This window comes from Metarhizium robertsii (genome assembly GCF_000187425.2).
Source record: "Metarhizium robertsii ARSEF 23 chromosome Unknown MAA_Scf_4, whole genome shotgun sequence".
Classification (NCBI taxonomy): domain Eukaryota; kingdom Fungi; phylum Ascomycota; class Sordariomycetes; order Hypocreales; family Clavicipitaceae; genus Metarhizium; species Metarhizium robertsii.
The window spans coordinates 4,412,530-4,439,625 of NW_011942182.1; the positions used below are offsets into that span (position 1 = coordinate 4,412,530).

Here is a 27,096-nt window from a genome sequence, read left to right on the forward strand (position 1 = left end):
CGCATGACGGTGTCAGTTTGAGCCATTCGCACTAGGCGTGTGGTGTGATGCTGAGCAGTAGACCTTTAGTTTTGCAAATATTCATCAGTCCACAGCCAAGGCTGCAGAAGTCGCAGCAACATTCGCCAAGTGCTACGTCGAGGAAAACATAGACACATCTCGTATGTGCGAGCCAGGGAGACATGCCATCCGGACGTGGCAAAGCCCGATGAGGATGGAAGAGAACAGCAGTACTGCTGTAAGACCAACCAACCCATGCCCGTGTCGAATGGCCACTGGGCTGGCCAACTGGGTAAAGGGTCAACTGTGAGGCCTGTGAAGAACCGCTCAACGTCAGCTTTGTTTGTCACTACCCGTAATCTTCATCTGTTTGCTAATATCGCTATGAGCATTTTCAAACGTGTCTGTGTCCACGGCTGGAACCCAGAAAATGGAGCAGTCTAGGTGCTCGTCATGAATACGGTTGCAGAGATGATATTGGTGATGCGATGCGATGCACCACATATTGCCTCACATTCAGGTTATTGCGTAATGGAAACCAAATGATTAAAAAAAAGATGGAGATATAACATGGGCGGCTTCATACAAGCAAGAGTATAGGAAGCCGGCTCCATCGCGAAAGGCTACGGGCGAGTATTCGTAAAAGCTAAACGACAAATTTAATTTCTCATGTCTCAATCTAGTGACTACTATATCCGTAAAGTAAAAGCGTATTCAAAGCGTATCTAGTAATACTATCCCAGGGTTCCTAGAAACATGACAGCCAACATGTCCCACGATACTACAAGACTACGTATAAATATACGCGTTATAAAGACGATACGATTTGTTATTCCTCCTAACTAGTTGAAGCTGTGCAAACATATATTTCCTAAGCAGCTAAGATGCAACGAGTACCTTGAGCCTGTAAACGACGATTCAGCCACCCTTCCTGCCCTTGTGTACGCCGTGACACACTTCACAAAACTCGGGGTTTGGCAGAAAGAGCTCCATCAGAGTTGAAACCCGAAAGCAGCTACAATTCAACGAAGGGCCTGTTAGTCACTCGGGAAGTCGTAGTCGAAGCCAATTGATTTTTTCCTCTTGTCCATGCACTCGATAACGCCATCAAAGTTTTTGACCTTTGGGATCTTTTTCTGTTCTTCAAAAACACACTGCGCAATATTTCTCCTGCATGCACCCTCATATAAACCCCACTTATTCGGCGCCGTCGGATTTAAACCCCACTCATTCGGCGCCTTTGCTGAAGGGGTGCAGAGCTTGTCTTCCATAACCTGGGCAGGATCCCGAGGAGGATCCTGAGGACCTTGCACTTTGGCGGGCGGCTGAGCTACTCCTGAACTAGATTGCGTCGACGTACTAGCCACGGTGCTGGCGGTGACGGCGGGGCTTTGGCTTTGCCCGGATGTCGTCGTGACGCTGTTCTTTTTTACGCAGTCATCGTAGGCTTTGACCCCTACCTTAGAACAAATGCGCCAGGCTCCTTTGGTGCCGCTATTATAACAAACTTTGCCGTTCTTGACGGCCTCGGCGTGGCATTGCGCATGAACTGCGTCGCTCGTCTCTGGAACTTTGCGGGAGTCCACCAAACATTTTATACCGGCTTCCTGGCCGACAAGAAAACAATCTTCAGACCATTCCGTGTTACGCTCCTTATCGCAATTGAACCGAGTAACCCTCAATAACTTTTCGCAATCAGGTCCCCGGATTTCTGCACGTCTCAAGATTCGGAAGCCTTCTCCTGGACGGGCAGATGCAAGCGCGAAGGCGGGTGCGGCGAAAAACGCGAGGGTGACACCTCCGGCTTTCATTGTGGATGCCTTAAATTTGACAGAAGACACAAAAAGAGTACTTAGTAGTAGGAATAATAGTATTGAACAGGAAAAAAGGGTGCATTGGCGAATACTATCCGGACAGACTATATCGAGCCTATTGTCACCTTTTATACTCAAGCCTGGGCTGAACCTGTCAAGTGCTGCCCTTGGCTTTTCTTAGATGTAGCCTACTAGCCACGTATACAGCCCCGTTTTCGTCCCCATTCTGGTGGAGCTTTTAAGTTATGTTCTTGTTTATGCCTTATGCGCATTATTGCTTTAACGGTGTACATTATGCGGCTTAAATTTGCTAATAAACAGAACCGATAACTGTGTACTGCTAGTTAATACATTGCATTATAAAAGGGGCATAAAAAGCTTACTATCCCTATTCCGGTAGATCTTTTGAGTCATGTTCTTGTTTATGCCTTATGCGCATTATTGCTTTAACGGTGTACATTATGCGGCTTAAATTTGCTAATAAACAGGACCGATAACTATGTACTGCTAGTTAATGCATTGAATTATAAAAGGGGCATAAAAAGCCTACTATTCCTATTCCGGTAGAGCTTTTGAGTCATGTTCTTATTTATGCCTTATGCGTATTATTGCTTTGTTAGTGTATATTATATAGCTTAAATTTGCCATAGTAGACAGGACCGATAAACTACTACTTTACGCGCTGTTATTTAATTTATAAACGCTTAATACGACCTCGACGGCGCCCAGTACAAGAGCGCTGTATATAACGACGGCGCTGAAAATATCATACTGCTGCTGCTAGTAGGTTCAATCAAATATTATTTCACCCCTCCAAGAACAGCCTTGGTGGTCTTATATAACACGGGCAACTCTCGTGGGGGAAAAGACGCCAGGACACCTAGAGAGGTAATATATTTATCTATAGGATAACAGTCTCTGTGTAAATCTTATACCTGGGGTGTAAGTCTTTTAAAGTAATTGTTGTTTTAAGTTTATTCTGGTAATAAAGTGTTTATAGCGCTCACACTATTAGTAAAATTACTATTAATAAGGCACAAGTATACTTCCTGTTCAAGTACGTACCTTTCTTCACACTTGGCATTATTGATTTTATTAATATCCGGTCGCGCAAGGAAAGGGACTGCCGCTCGCCGCCTGGGTCTCCGCACTCAAACCCGGGTCCAACAGACGTAAAAACTTTGGACAGACAGTCTCAATCCATCAGATGCTACCGACCAAGACATTGGGCGCTAAGCTGCGGTGATATCTACTCCTTGGCAGGAAGCTATTAGACTGACTCAATCTTGAGATTTGGAAGTGGCGAACGGCGGATGTTCTAGGATGCCTTGTATCAGTTCTTCCCCCTTTACACTATGAATATGGTTGGGGTTTTTCCTATACTATAATGCAAATGCAAAGGCTATAAGGCTTTGATTTTATACTCGAGCATGCTACTATTAATCTAAGGGGCCGAGCCCGATAGTGGCTCGGTTTGCGCTCTCGCCTGCAGTCCCGGCCCATGATTATGCGGTCAAAAGTTCACTCGATTAGTTAGCTACAGGACATGAGGCGCCATCATTCCCATCGCTTGCCGGAGCCTTTCCAACAAGTTCGCCACGAGATGTGCTGTTCGTTACCTTGACTCTATAAACGTTCCCAGATATACTGTCTGCGCCATATAAATATCCATCGGCAGCCGCATATACCGCTCCGAACCTCCCGGATACCCCCAAATCCCGAATGACTGTGAATATGTGAGTTGACATGTCCCAACGGATCAAGAAATTATTGCCCGTATTTGTGACACCAAAGGACCATAGGTAGTTGCCCGTCCCCGGGACATGAGCCCAATCGAAGATGGGCAAGATCTGGTCGCTGGTTCCGCTAGCAACGACGAGGCCAAAAGTGCTAGACTTGGAATCCGAAAGATCCAATTGAGCCCACGACGTTGCGGCTCCATCGGGCTGAAAAGCTTGAAGAATATAGTACTGCCCGTCAGGTGCGATATCACCAGTGACAGTGGCAAACGGGATCTTGTATGGCAGTACTGTGGCCACACCACCTTCTCCAATGCGAATTAGATTGCGGGCTTGGTTGGCCGAATTTGTCGCGGTTCCGTAAATATAGCCATCGCGGATATTAAACCCAATAGCATTAATATGTGACCCCGATGGCCCGGCATTCACATTACTGTTAACCAGTGTCGCCTTTCCGGATACGTCCACGCTATACAACCAATTTAGATCCGACCCAGGCTTGGTGTTCTGTATGAGATAGCCGGAGGAGGAGCATTTCAGAGGAGAAAGAGGGCCGGTAGGAGGAAGAGGAGCAAGAGGACCGCCGCACCCAGCGCCATCGTTACCACTGCTTGCCGGGCCTTTGGCAATAAATTCAACAGGCGCTGTGCTGTCGGCGACCTTGACTCTGTAGATGCTGCCGGAGCCGCTCTCCTCCCCATAGAGATAGCCGTCTGCTGATGCATACATGGCCCCATATCGCCCGGATATCCCCAAGTCTCTCACCTTGACGTAGGCGTGAGATTGAATATCCCACCGGACCAAGACGTTCTTGTCCTCGTTTGGATACATGAAGCCGTACGACCAGAGGTAGTCACCCGCCCCCGGGACATGGGCCCAATCGAACATAGCCAAGCCAAGCGAGTCGCTCGTTCCGCTAGCAACCACGCGGCCAAAGGTTGGAGAATTGGAGTCGGAAAGGTCCAACTGAGCCCATGGCACGTTGCCCACGCCCGCGGTGGAACGGATGTAGTACTGTCCGTTGGCGGCCACGTCGCCGACAACGGTGTCAAACGAGATTTCTATCGGCAGCACAGTAGTTTTACCCCCGGCTCCAACGCGAATCAGATTGCGTGTTCCATTCGCGGCATTCGTTGCCGTTCCGTATATGAAGCTGTCCCGGGAATTGAACCCGATGGCATTGATGGCGGACCCAGGCGGCCCAGCGTTGACATTGCCATTGACCAGTGTCGTTTTCCCAGATGCCAAGTCCACCTCGTACAACTCGTTTGAACCAGAACCAGTATCCCTGTTCTGTATGAGATATGCAGAAGAGCACGGCAGGTTTGGATCTGCTGCGATGGGAGGGAGGCAGAAGATTCCGACGGCAATGAAGCCGGCCACGAACCGATTCATATTGATGGATCCTTTTCACGGAAAGATGTAATTTAATTATATGGTAAAGCTTTTTTGAATAGTTTTGAAGGAAAGAAAGCAGAGGAGTGTAGTCTCTTGCAAGTTCTTTGGCATCGACTCTTTATATACGTCGCTTTTACAGCATTGCACTGGAACTAACATTAAGTGTTCTATAGGAAGCCGGACTCGACGAAAAAAGCAATGTTACTACCGGATATAACGATACTACTAATTGAGTAAGTACCTGGATAGGCCTTTTGGAGAGAAAATGGGCAGACATCATACAACACACAATACACAAATCATGGCTGACAGATGTCTCTTGGTTTCCTCAGTCTAGATGGTTCCCGTTACGGAAATTGCGGGGTATCACTGGCTGTGCGTTTATCGGTGCAAAGTATTGATCAATCATTTTCTAACGCCACCATTGCAACTTTGCCACAGATTTGTCCGGTCTGGTGACAGTTGGGCAGGGAACTTTCAGCCCATGGCTATCATGGAACCCGTTCCAGGCGCCGAGAGGCTGGCTGAGGCAAGGTAGTGGAGGTTGTATTATGCAACGAATGTTTAAGACAGATGCAAGTGTGGGCTAATGCCATCAATTGAGTGTACGTTCACAACGCGACGTACATGCAAGTTTCGAGAGTTATTCACAAGCAATCCCTCGAAAATGGCCCGCATGGTTGTCTCATCACGCAGTCATTTATTGGTGTGCGATGCGGGATAGCTCGTCGCGGAATGAGTGTTTGTTTTGCCCCATGACGCCGTACATAAGATCAACCGCATGCTTCAGGCAACTGTCGGTTGAATAAACTCCAGTCGAGGCCCTTGGACGTTCAAGGGATTTGAGCTTTCTTTTTACGAGTTTCAGCTGCAGCAGCCAGCTTTCAGCTCTGCCGGCATCATCGTCATTATCCCTTTGTTCAACGAGGGCCGAAGATCGTTTGTGTAATGGAACTTGACTCATATTATATCTGTGAAACTGTTAGCCCTGTAGGCTTCCCAAATCTTCCTCCACACTCGAAGCTGAGGAAGCACGATCATCTATCAAGTACACCGTCGGCGCCACCAAAAAGTGGCAAGGCCGAGGTTCCAGAAGTGCCGCATTGAGTGGTATTCATGGCATAATTAAAACTGCCGTGATTCTCTCCATACTGGCAACCATGTCACCCCCGAGTCCCTGATATCGCAGCACCGAGCGGCTCGTCCCAGGTCTAGACCTTATTCCACAGGCCAAAGTAAAACAGTATGGGATCAAATCCACGCCCGCAACATGTCACACTAATGGTCAAGTCGAGATGCGACGCAAGCCTTGTGCGTGTCCTTTATCGTAGAAACCAACCCAAGTCGTCGTACTCTATTGACGAGGGCGATGCTAGACTGTCGTTTCTCGGCGGCGTATGGTATAGCCAGGAACTACTTCTACCCTGTCTTCAGCCCATACGGCCTGCAACGCCACGCGGTCAAAAGCCGCCTACCACACGAATGATAAGTGTGCAACTGCCGGACTTTGCTCCTCAAGGCTTTTGATTCACCCTGACCGGTGAGCTCGGTTCGCCTCGGGAAGTAATCAACCAAGGCCCCAGAGGTGTCATCGATGATGTCCCGGGATCCAGGACTAGATTGATGTCGGGCAGCTTTACGACCCCGACTTCTGTCGGCTGAGTCTTTGGGAGCGCAAGTCCACGTACAGTATTCACATGCTCTTCGCTGGTTACATCGGATGCACTCCGCTTCCCGGGTCGATGTTGAATCCGGATGAGGTTATTCTAGGGTAATGAGAGAATAGGATAAAGCCGGTTGCTGAGTTGAGGTATGACGTAGTATTTTATAACAAGGCAATGTAATCCACATTGCGTCGTGGAATCGGATAGGCCGAGTTTTCGAGATCAGGGCCTTACCACGTGGCTGCTGCCATCTTGAGAACCTCAAGTAGAGGTGAATGCACCCTGATGGCATGGGTCCTAGGTCCAGGAATTCATGCATTGACGATACATGCACCCTGATGATCAATAAACCAAGTAAATTTCCTGTATTCAAGTCAGGCCTTCCCGGTAAAGTCGACTTGATCAGTTCATCAATGTTCATCTGTAGTGTATTTCGGCTTACAAGTATCCATATTTTCAGAGATTTTGCGCCATTTACTCGCGACACAAGAAATCGTCCAGAGGCCAGAGCAGTGACTATAAAGCTAGGGACGTTTGGCAGTCGAATCCAAGACAATAACAAATACAGCAAATTCATCAAATTCTCGATCTTATCTATATGATCATCAAGATGTATGCAATTATTGCATTGTTGTTCTTGTCTCCCATTTGGGCCTCTCCTCTTGGCCGCCCAGCCGACGAACTAATACCAACAATTGATGCGTCTGCCAAGGCATCACCTACGCCGGCAGATTATCAGTGGTCGGCAGGATGGACGGCGACAATCCCTATTCATGAGTCCTGTAATAGCTCATTCAGGGCACAGATCAATCAAGGCCTAGATGAAATGGTCCAGCTGTCTGAGCATGCACGCAACCACCTTTTGCGATGGGGTCATAAATCTACGTTTACCCAAAGATATTTTGGCAATGGCTCCACGGCCCATGCCATCGGATGGTATGATCGTATTATTCTAGCTGATAAGAGCGATATGCTGTTTCGCTGCGACGACCCCGACAGTAATTGCGATATACACAAGGGTATTTCAGCACTCCGCGAATATAGTACTTGAGGCCTGCACTAATACTTGACATTTCCAGACTGGGGCTCTTACTGGAGACCTAATGCCACTGCCGAGGTCAATGTTTGCCCATTTGCAACCGAGTATCGGCTCCTCTCATCAGTCTGTAACCTCGGCCACACGGTAGCTGGGTCTGGACTTGAATTATTCTGGGCGACAGATTTAATGCATAGGCTATTCCATGCCCCGATTGTCAATGAAGATATAGTAAATCATTTCTCAGATGATTACTCGGGCCTTTTGGAGCTTGCGAAAACAGAGCCAGAAAAGAGTGGCATTGACATGGACGCGTTGCAGTATTTCGCCATCGACGTATGGGCTCACGATGTTGCCGCCCCTGGCGTCGGCTGCACTGGCAAACCACCGCCAAAAAAGAGTCCGGCCGAGTCAGTATCCGGCAGTCCTGCCACTGCTACTGCTACCGCTGCGTCTTCGGTGAGTGAAACCTTGGTAAATTGAACCTGAATGCAACTCAAGCACTGATGATGGAAGCAGTGCCACACCCACAGTGACGGGTCTGAACATTGTGTCTAGACGGAGTCAAGGCCAAGTATACGAGATATGATTCGATGCCAGAATGATGTTGCCTTAACGCGGGACCAGTAATAAAAGCATTGCGAGTTGGGGGTAGAAGCAGTTTTGCGCCACAGTGCAAAGGGTAAACATCTGCAAAATAATGGCTAGCCAATAGGAATAGAAAGCCCAGTAGATATATACTGGACAATTATGACGTATCACAGCACCAATTAAACACAAACTGTCATTGATTAAATCGCGAACGCCCTATACCCATGACGGCGGACAGGCCAACAGATTTGTGTGCGCAAGCAATCGCTAATGAACAGCAAACTGTTCCTCTTGCTAGCACTGTCAGGGACTTGATTGCTCTCATGGTGTCGAGAATGCTCAGAAGGCAGAATGCTTACAAAAATCTACAGAAAAGACTTAGCAGGTGGGCGATTGAGACGAGGATAAGAACGGTCGCTGGCAGCAACCTGTACTTCAAGGAGATGCTCGAGAAGAGCAACGAGTCAAGTCTCCGGGGCATTTCAGTCCTAGTAGGTATATAACGTATTACGCCCTCATACAAAAAGGTCTTCGATTGCTTCTAACAAATATTCTGCTATTTCTGGGATTTTCTTGCTTGAGACGTTTACAATGGACTACTTTATTGTTGCCTGTACTTCTTGTCGGGCCCAGATTCCATGGAAGTATATATCAATTCCGATTACATGGGCCTTCGATGTATGGAATGGCATATACGCCATTTTTGGTAGATTCGAGCGTCCAACATATCGTGGCTCATGTTTTGGTGCTCACACGGGGGGGGGTCTTGGAACTATACATTAAAGGCAAGGTTTCCTTGGGTCGGGGACAGACTATGATAATCGTTGTCACAACAAGGTCTTGCACGACGCCCGCATAAACTACCAAGTACAGCTCCATGTAAGCTTTTTTAAGCTATTAAGGAGCATCTGCTCTGGAAGAGGGGAGTAAGCTGTTGTTTCTCCGTGACGATTTTAGACTTCCAAGACGTGACTGAAGAATGTAAAGGCATAGAGAACTTGTTCTGGGCAATTTCAAAGACAGAGCGAATACAATACTCCGTATCGCAGAAGCGGTCTCCCTCTTTGACTGTATATTTTGCGTCTTCCTAGTAAACAACGCGTATTCTGCAATAAGTTCTGCGCCATCACACTCAGTTACTGCGGCTTCAAGAACAAATTTGCCTTGTATAGATCCAAAGAATCTTGTATGAGCTCACGGAGTCAAGCAGCCGGTGAGTTGGCTCCAACTTGTAGACCAAAATTTGATCCGAACACGAATTTGACCGAAGCCTACAAAGGAACTGGACTAGTGTGCCAGATGTTCCCCCCCTGGTGCCAAGAATTATTTTCGGCACGAGGAGCTGGACCTGTCCTACTCCTCAGCGCCGAACTTGATTTTGAGCAATCCATGGTAACCAATATAGCACCACAAGCAGTAGGGGATGGAAAACTATAATACCGAGAATGCCTGCTGCTCAAAGCGTGCCTTTACCCTGGACACTATTCACACTGGACATGTCTTTGTAGGAAACTTGAGAGATGAACCATGTGTATAATATTGCACGAGGGACAATAAAATGGGCACTCGTCGTCAAGCAAATATATTCGGAGGCCGGCCCAAACGAGATGAGGGCTATTGTAGGCCCCCGTATAGATGCTATTGAAGCAAACTTGATCCGGCAGTCTGTCAAGCATCGTGCAAGTACATACCTGTCCCAGTCGTATTGTAACCTCAAAGGTAAGCTAGCTCTTGGATCAAGTCCTTGCCCTTCCCAGCAGTCACTTTCATTACATTAGAGACTTGTCACTGTTACGGCATGAGATAATGAGCAAAGAATTCTTAGAGATTTTGTTCCAGTCTTGTGTTCTATGTGTCCTCCATCAAGAGATTTATCTCAGTCTCTTAAATATAGTAATAGAAGTAAAAGTTTCGTTTATATTCATGTTTCCGCACCGAATAAGAGGATTTAGACTTTAATCTCCATGTCCGAACCTTGGTCGAAAACAAAGGGAGATGCAGTTTCTACAGTCATTGTAGCGACTTGAAGTCAATTATTCAATTCAAAGGTACTCTGCTCTCTTGCTAATTGACTTGACACGTTTTACAGATAGGTTTACCACTTGACGCGACGTCTTATATTACTGAATATTAAGCACGGTGGCCACTTGGCCCACGTTTGCGACAAGGGGTTATTTATAAGAGCATTTATAAAGCAGCCGTGAGCCTTGAAGCCTTTCAGCCTAAGGCCTCGACGAGATTTTGAGTTGTTATATAACTATCATCAAGTTCAAGCGTCGGCCCGTGCCGCTATGCTATGTGACGTCGGTGTAACCACCAGGCACAAGAAACACTGGCATGCAACACCGTATGTTGAGTTAAATACATCTTCAGCACAACTAGCAATAAATATGCAGAATGAATATTCGATCTCTTACCTTTTTAAACTCATCACTGTTTTAAATTCATCCACTTAGAATGTAATGACTGGTTTTGCTGCCCTTGACAAAAGCCTCAGAATGCAAAAAGAAATCTGACTCGTTCCGCAAGTGCTATCAAGTTCAAAAAACACAACCGTTTACATAGTTGTTTGTCAGCTGCATGAAATCCACTGGTACAATGACCAGAAAGGCGATATAACAGCGGGAGGGAAGATTTCCCACTACATCTCATACTCCTGTATGTCTGTCGTCTCTCGTGGTAGGTTGCCCCTTAGTGTTGCAACTGGCGTAACGCGACTGCGCTTTGCAGGATTGATACCATAGCTTAGCCATGCCAGAATTCCATCTTCGAGACGATTGCCTATCATCTTGTATTGCATATATGGGTTACCACCCTGCCACAAATCCTGCCGTAAAATGAAGTCTTGATCATTCAGTGTCAGAGGGTTGGGGTTTTGCGCATATGGATGGAGGTTTTCGACAGAGTAGATGAGGTCTTGGTCAAAATACATCTGACCTACATAGGCAGCAGTAGTGTCGATAATGGTGCCATTGGGGTAGGGCCGAGCATTGGGATGTAACATGACGTGAATGTGAATGGTGCGCCCGGCGTAATGGCCAGGGAATAGTGTAGAGAACTTTACAACCCCATCGTTGTCAGTCTGTTGAATACCTCGGAGGAAGGTCTTCTTTAGGTTGTTTGGGTCGGCCGGCCCATTGCCATTTTCTCGGTTGATGACGCCGCCGTAAACTCCAGTGGAATTGGCCTCTGTACAATCACGGCTGTTAGCACATGGAATAGAAAGAGTGGTGCGAGATTCGTGCTAAACATACGCCAAACGTCGACATATTTTCCTTCCACCGGCCGGCAGGTAGTTGCATCGATAAATTGAACGTCAATCTCCATAGGAATGCCCTGTTGGGTTTCGACAATGTTGGACCGCACACTCTCGCCGGCGACATCTACCGTTGACGGTAAATTAGAGTCTCTTCGAATAGCAAAGCGACTGGCATCTTACAATAAGGTCCAACCATTTCTTCCGGGGCCAAAACGCATGACGCGGTTGTCTTGAAGAGTGATGCATGGGACGCCTCCATGGCACCCCAGTCTCTGGATTGCTTGTCATCTCTCTGGGGTTCCAACCCACGCTTTTCGCGTAGCCTATTGACCATGTGCAATCTGCGCTGTATGCCGCGCTTCGTAACACCAGAGGCCTCTAGCTCTTGAGCACAGTGATCCAAGTTGGTTACATGGTTCTGCAGAAATTCTCCGCGGGCCTTCAACTCAGCCGCATGGTCCTCACCAGGATGGCCAGCGGCCAGACGGCAGGCAAGTATAAGGGAAAGCAGGCTAAAAGTATGCATAATGATAAGTTTTAAGTAGTTTCAATCGTCTACAAGGCAAATTTTTCTGCAATGGTGAGTCTGGCGGCCACAGTCAAGATACCTTTACATGTACAGCGGGCGAGGTGGCCTCTTTTAAGACCTGCTGTCTGGCAATGTCTCGTAGCATGGAACATGCATATCGGTACGTGAAGCCCGGCCGCGTTGGCCATCCCAGGGTCACTCATAGAATACTACACGAGCATTGGGGGTACACAATGCCGCAGCCACTTCGGATGAGGGCATTGTGCTCGGACGGCCACCCATCAGAACCAAGGCATTACACACCTCCCTAAACAGGCAAGTTTGGGGGGGATGATTCCCCAAATGCGGAGGTGCAGCTATTGCTACCAATTCCACTACATTGCGTGCCCGGTGGGAGGCAAGCTGATATTACTCGGCATTGGTGGGATACTGGTAGTATCATTGATGTCAATGCTACAGAAACACAGAGGCAGCCGGTACGATGTAGGATTCATGATACGCTAATAAGGGCGAAAATGTAGACTAGACAATGATCAGGGAACTTTTGTCAAAGAGCTCTTTCCTATAATAGATGGCGAGTAGCTAGACAACAAATGACACATTCCCAATTTCCAAACGTTACACACAATCTGCCCGCCGGGGGAGCAAGTCATTTAAATTTATGTAATGAAATGATTCGCACACAAGCTTGAATGTAACATAGAGCTCATGAAACATGTGCAATATAGCACGAGGTAGAGAGCCTGTTGTCGAGTTTATGCTGGCGCAAGACAAACCTTGGTTCCATTTCGAGAACAAAGCGTCAACGTCAATGACTCCTCCCACGGCCCCGGATCCTTACTTTCCAATTTTTGAAACTCCTGTGCTATGCGGACAGTAACATATCCCACTTCGGTCAGGGCGTATTGCTGGCCGACACATATGCGCGGCCCTCCGTTAAAAGGCAGATACTCCCATCGCGGCTGCAGCTCCTTGCTCTCCCAGCGCTCCGGGCGGAATTCATCCGCATCCGGTCCGTAGAAATCAGCCCGTCGATGCATCGCGTACACGTTGTAGGCGACGTGCGTGCCCTTGGGTACAAATACCGGTGACAGGCCGTCACTCCCACCGCCGACTGGCAAGATAGTATCTCGCAAGGCCTCGCGAGAGTTCATGGGCACAACTGGGTGGAGGCGTAGCGCTGGCGATTCGTGTTAGTGAAGAAGAAGAAGACGACAAAATGGAGACGGACGCATGCCGTCTTATCTGTACCTACATTCGTTCATGCAGCACTTCAAGTACTTGAGATTGCGGAGCATCTCATAGGTTGGCACTTGCCCATTCAGCACGGCCACCTCATTTCGCAGTTTGGCCCAGATGGCCGGATTCTTGGCAAGCATAAAGAACATGTTGCTGAGTAGGCTGGCCGTGGTGTCACGACCGGCAAGGAGAACGTTGAGAAGCTCGTCCAAGATGCGGCGCTTGTCCGATGTACGCCTTGCCAGTTCGCGCAGGAAGATGTATTTCTCGCCCTGCGTCTTGGACTTGTCCGCTGATGGTTGCTTTTCGGCCGGGTCGCCCTCTGACCAAACCTCGCTGACGGCCTTGTCAACAAATTGCTGGGCAAACTCGCGACAAATCTTATTGCATCTGTCGGCTTTGGGATCCCTGTAGAGATTCGCCAGCGGTCCCAGGATATTGCGCATCCTGATGGCGTCCTGTGCATAATTGAATGCCTCTGCGAAATCCAGCTCCGTCTTGGCCGTCTTCTTCAGACTGCCGACTGACTGTCCAAACAGAAACTCGGTGGCAGAATCAATTGTATAGCGAAAGAACAGGTCTTGCAGGTCGACGACGGTCTGTCCATCCCGCGGAATCAGCGCAAAGAGGTCCTGCATCAGATTCTCAAACAAGGCCAAGTCGGCTACTTGGTCTCTGGTGAAGTTGGGCCGGATAAGAGCGCGAGACGCCGCCCAGTGGTCGCCATCCGTGTCGAATATGCCGGCCCCGAGGAGGGGGCTGAAGCGTTCTAGACGATGGCCGATGCCATAGTCCTTGAAATTGAGCGCAAGGACCGTCTTGATGTTGTCGGGCTCCACGGTCACGATGATGGGAAGCAACAGCTGCCTCGACGTGTACGTATTTCCGAAGCGGGAAGTCCTCGCGCGGCTTGTTTCGAGGGCTTTGTGCTCGCGAGCCGCCCTCAGATTGGCACGTATTGTGTCTATGCCAAGGAATGGGTCTTTGTTGGCAGATTTTGCAATCGGTCGGCAGCCATGGCTACGCGCAATCCGGCGCCGGACGAAGAATCGCCTGGCGATGGGGACAAGCAAGGAGATGACGACCAAGCCGACGGCTGCCCATACCAGCAGCCTCGTTGGGTGCGAACCCGCGGGCATGTCCATTGCAGAAACGTCTGGTACGAAGCCTACGGTTGCAAATGAACTGGATGAGGTTTGGGGGTGTGAGCTGGGGGGTTCTGCCTCGTATATCGCGACAAGCCATTCACAGCCGTGCCCACGTCATATGGATGTACAAAGCCGGTAGCTGCGGGGTTGGCAGGGTTCAAACAATGCAGCCGATTGCGAGCAAGCCAATATTTGCGGATGAGCGTTGGCCGTGCAATGTTCCGCCGTCCCCGCTGGCCGTGAATCCGGACGACACGCGTCGAGTTATTGTGAGACAACATTCCTCCCACACCAGCCAACGGACGGATGCACAGGCCCAACCAGTTGACGTCTCTGCGGCTACCGAGGTTCATACCAGACCAGACACAATGTCGATTGGTTGTGGCTCCCGTGCCCCCTTGACGCCGCTCCCATCCAGCCTCCATGTAATCCGTCAAGTACTAGTCAAAGATTGACTCAACCCCTTTCCTGTCGCGGGCGTCTGTCCCATCCCCGGTGACTACGATACTCCCTCCCATGTTCTTACTCTTACGGCAAAGAGAAATGAAAAGGCAATGCCCACGCCAACTCCCCGGCTTACAATTGTCCAGGCAACCACTGGTGCCATCCAAATTGCCCCAAACTGTCGATCCCCTCTCGCCGGACATTACGAGAGTTCCACCAAGACCAGCAAGGATCCCGCCCTTGGCATGCATCTCGATGTGCGACGTATTCCCCACAGAATTTGCTGGTCCCGCTGCCTGTCCTCGATCTGGGCAGCCGAGGTGTCCGGGATGGTGTCCATGCGGAAACATCATTCGCGGGATTGCACCTTGCACGACCATGTTCACATCGCGACGTGCTGGACCGATCCGCGACATATCCGGGGAGGATCCTACCCGGCACAGCACCGGCTTTCGTATTTGGCGCAAGGCGCTTTCTCAACACAAAAGCAGGACATGATTCCCATGGCCAACCCTCGTTTTTCCAATCACCAACGACCGGCGGCACTAGTACTAGGGTTGAACAACGTAAAGATGAGATGCCGCCGAGAAGACCAAATAGACGAGTAATTGATGGTGCAGGCCGGGTCGTTCTCTGCTATCCACACAGGCAATACAGTATGAGTATTAAGCAGCCATTGCTGGAACCGTTGCACACCTAGTACCCAGCACAACAAGCCATGCTCTAGTTCCTCCTTTAGGGTAGGCCTTACCATCTCAGTAGTAGTCGCCGTTATTTCTTAAGAACATGAGCGCTCGAACGCTTCAAGTGACTAGTGGTATCAGAAACTAAGCTTCCAGATGTTCTTGCCAACTCATGTACATGTAACCGTTCCCACCACGATGAGGGATATCCCGAGTCGTCAAGTGGCAAAGAGCATAGTTTCTCCGGAGCGCTGGATAGAGTGTTTGAGAGATAATTGGCTTGAGGTCAAGGTCAATGACAAGATGTGCAAGACTCTTGAAATATGCACATGCGAAAAGATTACACGGATCATGGCAGAGGGCGTTGCTGCGGGTGCACGTGACCTACCCAGGCTCAATGAAATCAAGGTGGATGAGTGACCAGGCAATCTCAATTGAACTTCAAGACACCTTTATCAGCAGGGCAGACTGTTTTCGCCCAATTAAGACCCAACTATCCTGTTGGCTATTGATGTATATATCGGCCATGTTGCACGGCGCGTACGTGGCTGTTGGCCAGATTTGTGGACTGTTCAGCACGACAGCTTGACTTCATGACATGGCAAGTGGGTCAACAGTGATGCAAATTTGACCTTGACAGAATCACAGATCCCTCATGAGCCGGCACCAGCATTCTGACCTTCTGCCATCGTCCACGTACGGAGGGAACAAAGTCCATCGAGAGAGCAGCACATAGAGGCAGTCTTCCTCTCGGCTCGTCGCGATGAGCGACAGACAGAAAGGCCAACGTCAGACCCGTGGTCGAGGCCACCATGGCCGTGGACGTCGACGCGGCCATGCTCAACCATCGGGAAGAAGCTCAGCGCAAAGAACTCACGACACTCCCACCGACACCCCATCTCCCATCAACGGCAGTGAGACGCCGCCTCTGCCATTTGATGCAAAGCCGCCCCTCACAGAAGCCGTTCCGCTCGACACGCCGAGGTTCTCTGAGCTTGATGAGCAGCACCTCCATCCCTCGCTCACCGAAGCCATCACCAAGGACCTTAAATTTGACCACATGATGCCTGTCCAGGCCGCCACTCTCTGGGAGCTCTTGCCGCCCAGTCGCCACGACTGTCTCGTCCAAGCCAAAACCGGCACAGGAAAAACCGTTGCTTTCCTGCTCCCCGCTCTTCAGAACATGATCACCAAGAAGAAACCCGGTGGTTCAGCCATCTCCCTCCTCGTCATTTCGCCAACTCGCGAGCTCGCGTTGCAGATTGCGCAGGAAGCCACCTCTTTACTCCAAAGGTTGCCCGACTATCGCGTGCGTACCGCCATCGGTGGCACAAACAAGGACCGCGAAGAGAAGCAAATTCTTGATCGCTGTGACGTTCTCATCGCCACGCCTGGCAGGCTCATTGACCACATGTCCAATGAAAATATCCTATGGGCTTTTCGGGAGTTGGATACGCTTGTATTAGATGAAGCCGATAGACTCCTCGACATGGGTTTTGTGCCTGCCCTTCGAGAAATCATCAGCAAGCTGCCCGACAAGAAACAGGTCGACAGACAGAGCATGTTGTTCTCAGCCACTATTGCCGAGCGCGTCAACAAGGTTGCTGGTCTTGTCCTATCGACGGGATACAAATTCATCTCCACCATTCCCGAAGGCGAAGCCAACACGCACGAACGGGTACCACAAGTCCTCATCACGGTGCCCACGTTTGCATCCGTCACCGCAGGCATGGTCGGCGCCATCAGGGAAGAAGCCGCGAAGCACGACAACTTCAAGGCCATTGTTTTCGCTCCTACGGCTGCGCAGGCCGGCTTCTACGGACATGTCTTGTCCAGGATCCCCGGTTTGCCACCCGTGTCTACACTCCACAGCCGAATGACGCAGAACAAGCGAACCAAGATCACGAATGACTACCGCGAAGCACCATCTGCTATTTTGACAGCTACGGATGTCATTGCCAGAGGCATGGACTTTCCTGGCGTGACGACTGTATTTCAAATCGGCATACCCTCGGAAAAGGAGAGCTATATCCACCGTCTTGGCCGTACGGCACGAGCCAATGCTGAAGGACGTGGTATTTTCCTCATTTGCGAGGCAGAGTCCTTCTTCCCGAAGTGGACCCTAAAGAATTTCACCTTTATACCCCATGAGGCAGATCTATCGTCTGCTGATGAAGTTGAACAGATTATGGATACCATCGACGAGGATCAAAAGGCGCAGATATACCAGGCGTGGTTGGGATATTATAACAACCATATGAAGGGTTTGAGGTGGGACAAAACGGAGCTTGTCAGGCAAGCGAACATATTTGCGCACGATGGGCTGGGCACGCCAGAGACGCCGCCTATTCAAAAAGGTGTTGTCGGGAAGATGGGACTGAGAGGTACGAGGGGACTCAATGTTGTGCCTGATAAGCCTAGAGGTAGGACTGGTAGGGGAGGGCGATAGAAAGAAGGTATATTTGATCAGGGTGCCTAGATGATGATTTGGGAGGTGCAAGTCGCAATGGAGTACAGCAGACAGAGCTCGGTCAGGCTTATAGCTTTGTCAGTATAACAAAGACCATTTCCTATCGCCGATTATGCAATGTCTGTTAGGGCAACTTCCCCGATATTTCAAGCATTCTGTTGCACGGAAAAGACCCAACAGATCGTGAAGCCTAATAAAGGGGTGTCACTGATACGGGACTTATTAGTTACACAGCTTAAACACCTGCCCAGGTAAGAGACTTAAGCCTAGGTATTCCTTTTATATATATAAAGTAGTTATTTTTTTCTTTTCTTCTTAGTAACTAAAGACCATTAAGACCCTTTGAGATTATTATTAAATTGAGCCCTTCTGCTCTAAGCCTTCGGTATTGAACCCTTGTCACACATTCGCTGATGCCAAGTGTACCAGGGGCTGCTGATGCTGCGCTTCAGCTAGCCCTTGTGTTGGGACATGTGCAAGGAGGTTGGCAGGCTGCAAACTGAGAGGCTTGTACGGTGCGTCTTCGAGAATTCGATAGAACTTTGCCTGAGAACGCTACCAAATGTAGGTTTTCCCCTTTATGTATTCGTAAGACTGAGATAATGGAGAATCCCCCCACGAAATATTTTGTAAACAGCGTGAAACAGCCATTTCTATCCACACACCACTACTCATCTCATATAGTTATATAGACAGTTCACGCCAAAAACGTACCAGCCATGTCCAAGAAAAGGATATCCTAGTTCCCGCTCTCACACCTCTTCTTCAGATCTTGATTAAACCCTTCAAACCCCTTCTTAGTTGATGACCAAAACCTAGATCCCTCTGCCATGAGAAATGACAGGATGCCAGAGAAATCCTCGCCCTGCACAAATGTCGTGGCACCCGGCGTCTTCACGCTGGGCATAAATTTAAAGTAGTGATGGCCGGTGAAGAGTCCAGGCATGTTCCAGAGTTTGCCTACCCACTTGAATTCATCAGCCGAGTTGGTCACTAGGATTGGCTTTATGGACATTCCCTCTAGTTCAATGGTAAGCCTGGACCCTGCCTCAATTGGCTTGTTTGGATCAACTGGCGCGATTGATTTGATGAACGTCGTGGGCCAAGATGGATAGGATGAGAAGTCGAGAAACTAGAAACCGTCAGCCTTGTACATTTTATATGCCTCTGGGACTAAAGTATACCTACGGTTTTTCTGACCTGCTCCGGAGAACAATTAATCTCGACTTCAGTGTAAATGGAAGGCATTGTACACATGTACGTATTGTGCAAGGCCTTGTTTGAGGAATCGGTGCTATTCCAAGATTGGCATTTGTGCCACCCAGTCAAATTTCACGGCGTCGCAAGCGACTGGTAGTATTTATACGTTTGGCATTCCGGAGCGCGACAACCGGAACACCGGGACAGGAATAAGGCAGAGGCCGTGCCAATGTCGTGCGATTCGGGATGACGGCCAAAGGGGAAGTGTAGGAGGCTTGATGCTTACCGAATGGGACCGGGGCAATATCGCATGGTGGCGTCGTCTTCTTTCAGCCATGCGCCACGAACGGATGAATAACCGCCCGCTTTGAAGCCTTGTGACCCGCGATATTACTGGCGTTGCTGTACAATTCTGGTAGTATATTTCAAGCAGTCAGGTGCTGTAGAATACGTTGTCGAGTTGGTTTGCAGTAGACTATGTAATAAGCTTCGCGGTTCCTAGCTCCCGGGCCTTTTCCTTGCAAGTCATGTGTGTCCATGAAATCTTTACACTTGAAAAGAGGAGGACTGAGATGTAGAAAGACTCCTTGTCAAATCCATCTCTGCTTCAAGAGAAATGGTAGACAAGATATAGACGATGTAATACAGTTGAGAATTTAGTGTGAGTCCCACGCAAAACCATAATAATAAGGGCTTTCCGCAGATAAAATACAAAGCTAATCTGCCAGTTAAATGGAGACGATAAACGGACACTAGTTAGTAGTTGCTACGGAGCCCAAGAAGATCTACCCGTTGGCAACTAAGTGGACTAGCCACTTATATTCGCAAAGGTTAGAACAGGGTGACGGAGATAAGTCCGCACAGGGTATTTCAGACTTGATGCCGGTTATAGAAAGAAGACTTTTTGTACCAGGTTAAATCGGACCAGATGCTATATTCGGTCAACACACATTCGTGGAAGCTCAATGTCACCACAGATGCAGTGCCGTGGGGTTTGGCATCGCACGACTGGATAGCCTGGAATAACTGCACGCATAGTTTCGAAGTTGAGATGCTTTTCATCGACTGCAACTACAAACGCCACCTAGGTGTACTTGGGCATGTATAAAGGCATCGATGTATTCTTCTTAATCGAGTCGGTACTCTCTGCCATGGAAGAAGCGTGATTGGAGGATATGGTTTGTACCGAAGCACAAGCCCCACCAGTCTAGGAAGTCTAGGGTAGGCAGCACTTGATGCCGACTCGGCACTCAAAATTCCGTGGCTCCACCAAAAAAAAAATCTTATCGCAACATGAACCACGTCACAGTTGAACCATCTCCTTTACGATCTCCGATAGGGATTTCCGCCTGCTTCCCTCCTGCCCACCCCTCTCCTCACCCGCGGTACAATGGCTCTCGATCATGGAAGGGACCCATGTCCCTATGTGATTTTGAACGATTTCGGAGGCGCTTTCGCCATGGGGGTAAGTCCAACTTCGACTCCGTCGCATCAAATTGCTGCCCGACCCTCGACTCACTCTCCCCACAGGCAATCGGCGGCACATTATGGCACGGCATCAAGGGGTTCCGAAACAGCCCCTACGGCGAGCGAGGCATCGGGGCCATGACGGCCGTCAAGATGCGCGCACCGGTGCTAGGAGGCAACTTTGGCGTCTGGGGCGGCCTCTTCAGCACATTCGACTGCGCCATCAAGGGTGTGCGAAGGAAGGAGGACCCGTGGAACGCCATCGGCGCGGGATTCATGACGGGAGGCTCTCTCGCCATCAGGGGCGGCTTCAAGGCTGCTAGAAACGGCGCCATCGGTTGCGCCGTGCTGCTTGCCGTCATTGAGGGCGTGGGCATTGGGTTTCAGAAGATGATGGCGGGCAGCACAAAATTGGAGGTGGGTTGATACTCTCTCTTCTTTCTGCTAAACACGTTAAGCGGCCCATGTTTCTGACTTTGCAACTACTAGATGCCTGCGCCTCCGCCAACGAACGAACACGCTCTTGCATAGACGTTTCAACCACCCCGCGTCCTTGCCTCGTCGCGTTTATCGAAACGCATTGTACTTTTAGCATCATCTCGACATTATTTAGCATCGCATATTGGTGTGTATATATACAGGGTCAGTCTCTGTGGTACTGGCGATATAAAGGGAAACAAATAGAGCTGCACTCTCGTCTGGCATTTTACGGTTCAATGGAGGCGTGTGTATAGTGTATCTAAGCCAGGGGCTAATAGAGCATGTATAATAGATGGCTAGCAGTGTTAGCCCTAATAGCATCCATTTTTGGATCATGTCTCCCTCTGGTCGCAGCGTCGCCCTCGAGTATTGTGTACTCGGTACAGCACTATTCGGTATCCTAGCTCTATCATCGGGTCCTCATGGCGCACTATCAAGAGAATGCTTGTCTTGGTATGTTGTACCAACAAGCAAACTGCCAAGTTCCTCACTGGGCCAACTTTGGAGAAGCGTATCTCACGATGGCCGACGTGCATCAGTTGGATATACTCTGCTTCACCGCGATGCTGAAGATGTAGCGTCTTACAATAGTGCCTCGAGAACAGGCTTGATTGACTGGACAACAGGATATTTTGGAAATGCAGGAGCATATACCTAGCGCCTTGTAAGCGACACGACAAGCAAAAAAAGAATAGCCCATACATACCGACTTGCATCGAGCGTTGTATGTCCCGGTGAACCCCTTGACCAGCGACAACTCATCTCCCGGGACGCCTATTTTCGCCATATTTTGCGATCTTGGTAAGACCTTGCCCCAGCCCGGACCAGCCGCTGGGTTCTTGATCCAGGCAACAAACCAGTCGTGGATGGAGTCGGCCAGTGCCTGCTGCTCCTTTGTGACATTGTTGAGGGACTGGAAGCATTCGTTTCCGCCATGGAAGAAGGGGACCTCGGTGCCGTGCGTGGGAGCCGTGTTGGGCGGCCCAACGACGTTGTCATAGGCGCCAAAGAAGCGATAGACCCAGGTATCCTGGAGAGCGCTTCGCATGTCGACGAGGTAGTCAACGGGGCAGTTGAAACGAGCATCGCCATACTGGACACCGCTACGAAGGGGGCCGCTGGCAAAGTCAGAGGGCTTATACGCGCGGACAAGAGCGCACTCTGGAATGTGGGAGCTGTCGGCGTCAAAAGTCTTGATCCATGATCGGAAATCGCTATTCTCGGCTGCGTAGACAATACTGAAAATAGTACCCTCGCCATCGGCGTTGCCGGTCAGCAGGGGCACATGCGCAGCATACTTGCGGGCTTTGAACCGGGCCAAGTAATTCGAGTGACGAGTGATGCCGTCGATGACGGGAGTGAACCATGTGTTGAATGTCGAGTTGAACCGTGCCGTCTGGAAGGCGTACACGTCTACGCCGCGGAGACAATCGAGTTGGCCTTTGCCATGTGAGCTGGGAGGGCAGCCAACCTCGGCTGCAACCACGTCAAGAGCCTCATTCACGGGGGCATACGGAGGGCCCGACATGGCATTGGCACTCATCTGGACGGCTCCCTTGAGCCAGGTGTCGGGATGGTTCCACAGGTAGTGATCGACCTGCACGGAACCGGAAGAATGGCCGCCAAAGACGATGTGATCTGGATTGCCCCCGAATGCTAGATTGAATAGTGAGCGAACCATGTTCGTGTTGTCAAGAATGGGCCAATCAGCGTACCTTTGATGTTCTTTCGAACCCAGTCCATTGCCTTGTCAACATCCAGGATGCCAAAGTTCTGCGACTCGCGCGGATGGGTGTTGCGCAGCTCCGCGGAGTGTGGCGAAGCGAATATGCTTTCGCGAGTGTTGAAGTTGACGTAAATGACATCCTTGCGAGCAAAATTGGTGCCCTGCAGCTGGGGGTTGCTATTGGAACCAGTTACCATGGCACCGCCGTACATGTACACAAATACGGGCAGGTTTTTGCCCTTGGGCGGCGCCCAGATGTTGAGATTCAGGCAATCCTCACTCTGTCGACTATACCGAGGGTTACGAATGGCCTGCGGGCATGTCGGCCCATAGGACACGGCCTTGAATACAGACTTTGACTTGGGGACATTTTGTGGTGGCCGCCACCTAACCGCGCGGTATCAGCATTCGCATTGACATCAACATGGCATATAAGCCGCCCCGTGGGTGAGCCTACCGATTCTTGCCGCCGGTGGTGGCGGCAAACGGGATCCCCAGATATACCGCGTTGCAGTAGGCATCGCGAAATCCCCTGATGGCGCCCTGAGAGATGACGGCACTGGGCAAAGGCAGGTTGCATGAAGCCGCGTCTGCCAACGCCGAGGCCGTCAGGGCCAATATAGTTGCCACGAGGCGTAGAGCCATGGCGCATAGGTTGGTGCACCCCATGTTGCACGCCCGTCTTTGTGAATTGCTTGTCCGTACGAAATAATACAAAAGTACGAATAGGCGAATGGGTGACAGGAGTTTGCAAGATATCTGCATTTCGCCTGGCCCAACATCCCCACTCCAAGTCCCGAGTTTGTTGTTCCTGATTCATTACCGACAACCTTGTTTAGTTTGCCGAGATGAACTCGCACATCAAAAAGAGTAGTGTGCTCCGTATCAACCCACCCAATCCACCATCGGTCGACGGCGAGTTGGGATAAAGCTGTTGTACCAGACACATACGCTCCACCGAGACGAAATGCGACGGGAGTGCCCGCTGCGCAGATTGACATGATTCGCACCAGACCTCTTCACAACGAGCAGCCAAGCACTCAATTGCAATAGTTGACGTGAGGATCCGCACCTACCGACGCCATGGAATATCAGCGACGGGCCGCTCGTTCTGGCCGTTTTGTGGAAAGGGGCAACCTAATCCGTATGCAGAACCTGGGATTTCCAGAACATCCATCTCTTGCATGGGTTGCTTTTCAGCTGGTGGACTTGACTTGACATCAACACTTGACTGGCCCCTAATCCCCTTGCAGCCTTGGCATCTTCTATGGGGAATTGTTTCCACTTGACCTCGTCAGAGGATCCGGCTTGCATGGATCATGACTCTGTCCCAGCGTAAATCTCCTTGCTAGCCTTGTACTCGGTGGACGATATTACGATGCCTCGGTGGCTATTGACCATCAGCCAATATTGAAAATGGTATTCACAGGCGACTGACGGGTGCTAATACATAGTATGTACTATATTATATGCCTCATGTTATCTCTATCAAGCAAAAGTGGATGGAATAGCTTGATCAGTCATCCAGGCCCGAAACCTCTCGCACCACGCGCAAGAATCCCTGTTCATCAATTGCATCCCAAGACCATGCCGGGCAAGTGTCAGACGACCGAGTTTGTGCGTCTTTGTGGGTCGTGGAACAAACAATAAAGCCAATACCTCCCGTTATCTAGTCGCTTGGCCGGGCGAACCGTCGCACGCCATCAACTGCCTTATGAATGAAGCACCATGGCAAAGGAGGGCATCGGCCAAGTGGTATGTTGTATTCCAAACGGAACACGGCACTCGTTGCAACGCTAACATTGAGAACCAGATATCGTGGTACATCTGTACCGTTGTGGCCCTCCTCTTCCTCGTCGCTCGACTATCTACCCGCTACCAGAGACTAAGGTCGCTGGCCATTGACGATGGACTCATTACGTTGGCAGCATGCTGTCTCATTGGGGACTTGGTCATCCAACAGTACATGTGGAATCTGGGCATGGCTAACATTCCCAAGGCGAGCCGAGAAGAACTGATCCAAATAATGAAGGTATTTGACGTTGCACAACGACACCACGGGGCTCATTTGCTGATGAGAATTAAAGATGATTGTCCCTGGGTCGATTCTATATGTCACGTCATTGTGGGCGGTCAAAATCGCCATGGTTCTGTTTTACAAGAAGCTTGCAGCGCCAGGAACAAGACTGCAGTTAATATACAATATTGTTTTGGCTCTCTTGGTTGCTTTTTGGAGCACCATTTTCTTGAACATTATTTTCCAATGTTACCCTCACGACAAGAGATGGTCCACCGATCCAAACTGTACGCAAGAAGCCACAACTCACTTGCTCAGAAGGCTAACGACATGTAGACAAATGCGATCCGCGCCAGGGAGACATTAATTACTGGTTAACAGTTCTTTGTAAGTGAAGCGGACCACACGTCGCTCAAACTGGGCTAACCTAGGCAATTTGCAGTAAATATCATCACTGACGTGATTAGTACGAACCCCCCCTTCCGATTGCAACTCTTGGCTCTGCCGAGACTCGTCCCTACTGACCGCAAACAGTTATTAGCTTACCCATTTCAATGGTCCTCAAGCTACAGATGAAGCTGAAGCTGAAGCTTGGAGTCATTGCCATCTTTGCGCTGGGCTTTTTTGTAGTCATTGCGAGCAGTACGTTGGTTGTTGCCTGCTGATACCGCACCTCTACTAACTAGAATCAAGTTGTTCGAGCCTACTATTCAAGGCGGAAGGAGACTATGCTTACTTGCACCGTCTCCATGATTGAGACTGCGGTAGCCATCATTGCTTCTTGCCTTCCCCGTGCGTGTGTCTCGGTTCATCCATGACGGGCATGTCTTTACTGACTCGAGGTAAATAGCTCTCCGTACGCTGTTTATAGGTCCCGCCTCGTCTGTCGGGACGAAATCTACTCGAGGACATTACGAATTATCATCAGGTGGCCACCACCGATCCTGGAGAACAAATCGAGGGCGCAACACGACTGATGTCATGGGTGGCACGCGAAGCAAGGACAACTCCTCGGAGGATAACTTGGTGAACGATTTGGGTGCGCCTGTCGCTTCCGCAAGCGCGTCGACCAGTGGCAAAACCGGCGAAATCAAAGTAAACACAACATTTCAAGTGCATTATGGAAGGGACGACGAGGGAGGAGTTCATCCAACGAAACAGGGCCAATTTTGATTGGGGGTCAAGGCAGCTGACGGACAACTGAATTCACTTCGATGTTGCCATCACTTCAACTTACTGGGCGTCGTCTCGGAAAAAACGCCCCCCTTTTATAGGATTGGAACTGAGGCGTATGTATAGTCGGGCATCCGGCTTCACATCAACACTCCTGGATGGTCAAGAACACGCAGGTCTTCACTACAAGACACCAGCTTCCTGGAGCATTTCGTGCCACGACTTCTGATTTGCCACATGACTGGAGACGGCTGATTGCTGTACACCGTAAAATTGCACAGCAAACCCTTGCTCTGCCTGCGAAGCTACCTGAATTATACCACAACTAGGAGTAACACCTATATCATGTTAAAATAGAGGAGATGGTTATGATCAATCTGAAGAAAGGCCATGTAACATGCCAGAGATGGCAAAACCCCTTTCCCTAATGGCCCACGAATTCCATCTTAAAATACGTATTCTCACGTGCTTATATGCTGGAGGCACTGCGGTGTTGGATATCTCGCTCGCGCAACCATGTGTGAAGCACGAGAATCTTAACCACAGCAGGTGTGGTATCTGCAGCCCCTGTAGGTGGTTTACTGGACGGCCAACCCGATGGTTTGCGTTATGGACTTCAGAGCTCAAATTGAACCCACATGTTGGTGGAAAAGTCTTACAGCTGGACACAACTGGACTCTTCCGAAAACACATCTTGTAGTAACATTTTCAAGGCTGAGTCACGAACAAGAGCTCAAATAAACCGGGCCTTGCATACCCAACAAATGCGCCAGAGGAGTCGAGGCGAAAAAGGCCAGAGTGTATCCAAAGCTGGGTCTATTCTTCAATCTTTTATTAGAATTCATCTCACCAAGTCTCATGCCCTTTTTTTTACACCGCGAATCTCTACCTGTCCTTGGAATTCTTTACACAAGAGTTATTTATTATGCTAAATTATTTTGCGTAGTTTTAAACATGGGTATGCGATCGACACTGTGTCCATGGGCCTCTGTTCTCGCAGCGGAAACCATAGCGACGAG

General features: G+C 49.7%; 10 protein-coding genes across 10 annotated transcripts; 4 read left to right on the forward strand and 6 right to left on the reverse strand.

Annotated features, from left to right (window-relative positions):
• Positions 1 to 1,037: 1,037 nt before the first annotated feature.
• Positions 1,038 to 1,811, reverse strand: MAA_07993 (uncharacterized protein; the record flags this gene model as incomplete). Its single annotated transcript, XM_007825991.1, has 1 exon — positions 1,038 to 1,811. One exon carries the CDS (start codon positions 1,809 to 1,811, stop codon positions 1,038 to 1,040), a length of 774 nt encoding a protein of 257 aa, XP_007824182.1.
• Positions 1,812 to 3,343: 1,532 nt separating this feature from the next.
• On the reverse strand, positions 3,344 to 4,948 carry MAA_07992 (proline rich protein 5MeD; the record flags this gene model as incomplete). The annotated part of the gene is made up of 1 exon (XM_007825990.1): positions 3,344 to 4,948. The coding sequence occupies one exon, from the start codon at positions 4,946 to 4,948 to the stop codon at positions 3,344 to 3,346; it is 1,605 nt and encodes a 534-aa protein (XP_007824181.1).
• A 2,277-nt stretch (positions 4,949 to 7,225) lies between these two features.
• Positions 7,226 to 8,209, forward strand: MAA_07991 (major allergen Asp F2; the record flags this gene model as incomplete). The annotated part of the gene is made up of 3 exons (XM_007825989.1): positions 7,226 to 7,634; positions 7,695 to 8,110; positions 8,171 to 8,209. The coding sequence occupies 3 exons, from the start codon at positions 7,226 to 7,228 to the stop codon at positions 8,207 to 8,209; spliced, it is 864 nt and encodes a 287-aa protein (XP_007824180.1).
• Positions 8,210 to 10,883: 2,674 nt separating this feature from the next.
• MAA_07990 (Intradiol ring-cleavage dioxygenase, core) lies at positions 10,884 to 12,027 on the reverse strand (the record flags this gene model as incomplete). Its single annotated transcript, XM_007825988.1, has 3 exons — positions 10,884 to 11,431; positions 11,497 to 11,625; positions 11,682 to 12,027. The coding sequence occupies 3 exons, from the start codon at positions 12,025 to 12,027 to the stop codon at positions 10,884 to 10,886; spliced, it is 1,023 nt and encodes a 340-aa protein (XP_007824179.1).
• A 758-nt stretch (positions 12,028 to 12,785) lies between these two features.
• MAA_07989 (Cytochrome P450 CYP584E14) lies at positions 12,786 to 14,414 on the reverse strand (the record flags this gene model as incomplete). Its single annotated transcript, XM_007825987.1, has 2 exons — positions 12,786 to 13,210; positions 13,286 to 14,414. 2 exons carry the CDS (start codon positions 14,412 to 14,414, stop codon positions 12,786 to 12,788), a joined length of 1,554 nt encoding a protein of 517 aa, XP_007824178.1.
• Positions 14,415 to 16,307: 1,893 nt separating this feature from the next.
• MAA_07988 (ATP-dependent RNA helicase MSS116) lies at positions 16,308 to 17,993 on the forward strand (the record flags this gene model as incomplete). Its single annotated transcript, XM_007825986.1, has 1 exon — positions 16,308 to 17,993. The coding sequence occupies one exon, from the start codon at positions 16,308 to 16,310 to the stop codon at positions 17,991 to 17,993; it is 1,686 nt and encodes a 561-aa protein (XP_007824177.1).
• Positions 17,994 to 18,753: 760 nt separating this feature from the next.
• MAA_07987 (polyketide cyclase/dehydrase) lies at positions 18,754 to 19,262 on the reverse strand (the record flags this gene model as incomplete). Its single annotated transcript, XM_007825985.2, has 2 exons — positions 18,754 to 19,146; positions 19,203 to 19,262. The coding sequence occupies 2 exons, from the start codon at positions 19,260 to 19,262 to the stop codon at positions 18,754 to 18,756; spliced, it is 453 nt and encodes a 150-aa protein (XP_007824176.2).
• Positions 19,263 to 20,604: 1,342 nt separating this feature from the next.
• Positions 20,605 to 21,107, forward strand: MAA_07986 (mitochondrial inner membrane translocase subunit; the record flags this gene model as incomplete). Its single annotated transcript, XM_007825984.2, has 2 exons — positions 20,605 to 20,679; positions 20,745 to 21,107. The coding sequence occupies 2 exons, from the start codon at positions 20,605 to 20,607 to the stop codon at positions 21,105 to 21,107; spliced, it is 438 nt and encodes a 145-aa protein (XP_007824175.2).
• A 636-nt stretch (positions 21,108 to 21,743) lies between these two features.
• MAA_07985 (carboxylesterase) lies at positions 21,744 to 23,532 on the reverse strand (the record flags this gene model as incomplete). The annotated part of the gene is made up of 4 exons (XM_007825983.1): positions 21,744 to 21,815; positions 21,868 to 22,817; positions 22,877 to 23,274; positions 23,345 to 23,532. The coding sequence occupies 4 exons, from the start codon at positions 23,530 to 23,532 to the stop codon at positions 21,744 to 21,746; spliced, it is 1,608 nt and encodes a 535-aa protein (XP_007824174.1).
• A 1,083-nt stretch (positions 23,533 to 24,615) lies between these two features.
• Positions 24,616 to 26,077, forward strand: MAA_07984 (srpk; the record flags this gene model as incomplete). The annotated part of the gene is made up of 8 exons (XM_007825982.2): positions 24,616 to 24,642; positions 24,701 to 24,919; positions 24,975 to 25,191; positions 25,241 to 25,291; positions 25,347 to 25,370; positions 25,439 to 25,546; positions 25,598 to 25,696; positions 25,755 to 26,077. 8 exons carry the CDS (start codon positions 24,616 to 24,618, stop codon positions 26,075 to 26,077), a joined length of 1,068 nt encoding a protein of 355 aa, XP_007824173.2.
• Between the last annotated feature and the right edge of the window lie 1,019 nt (positions 26,078 to 27,096).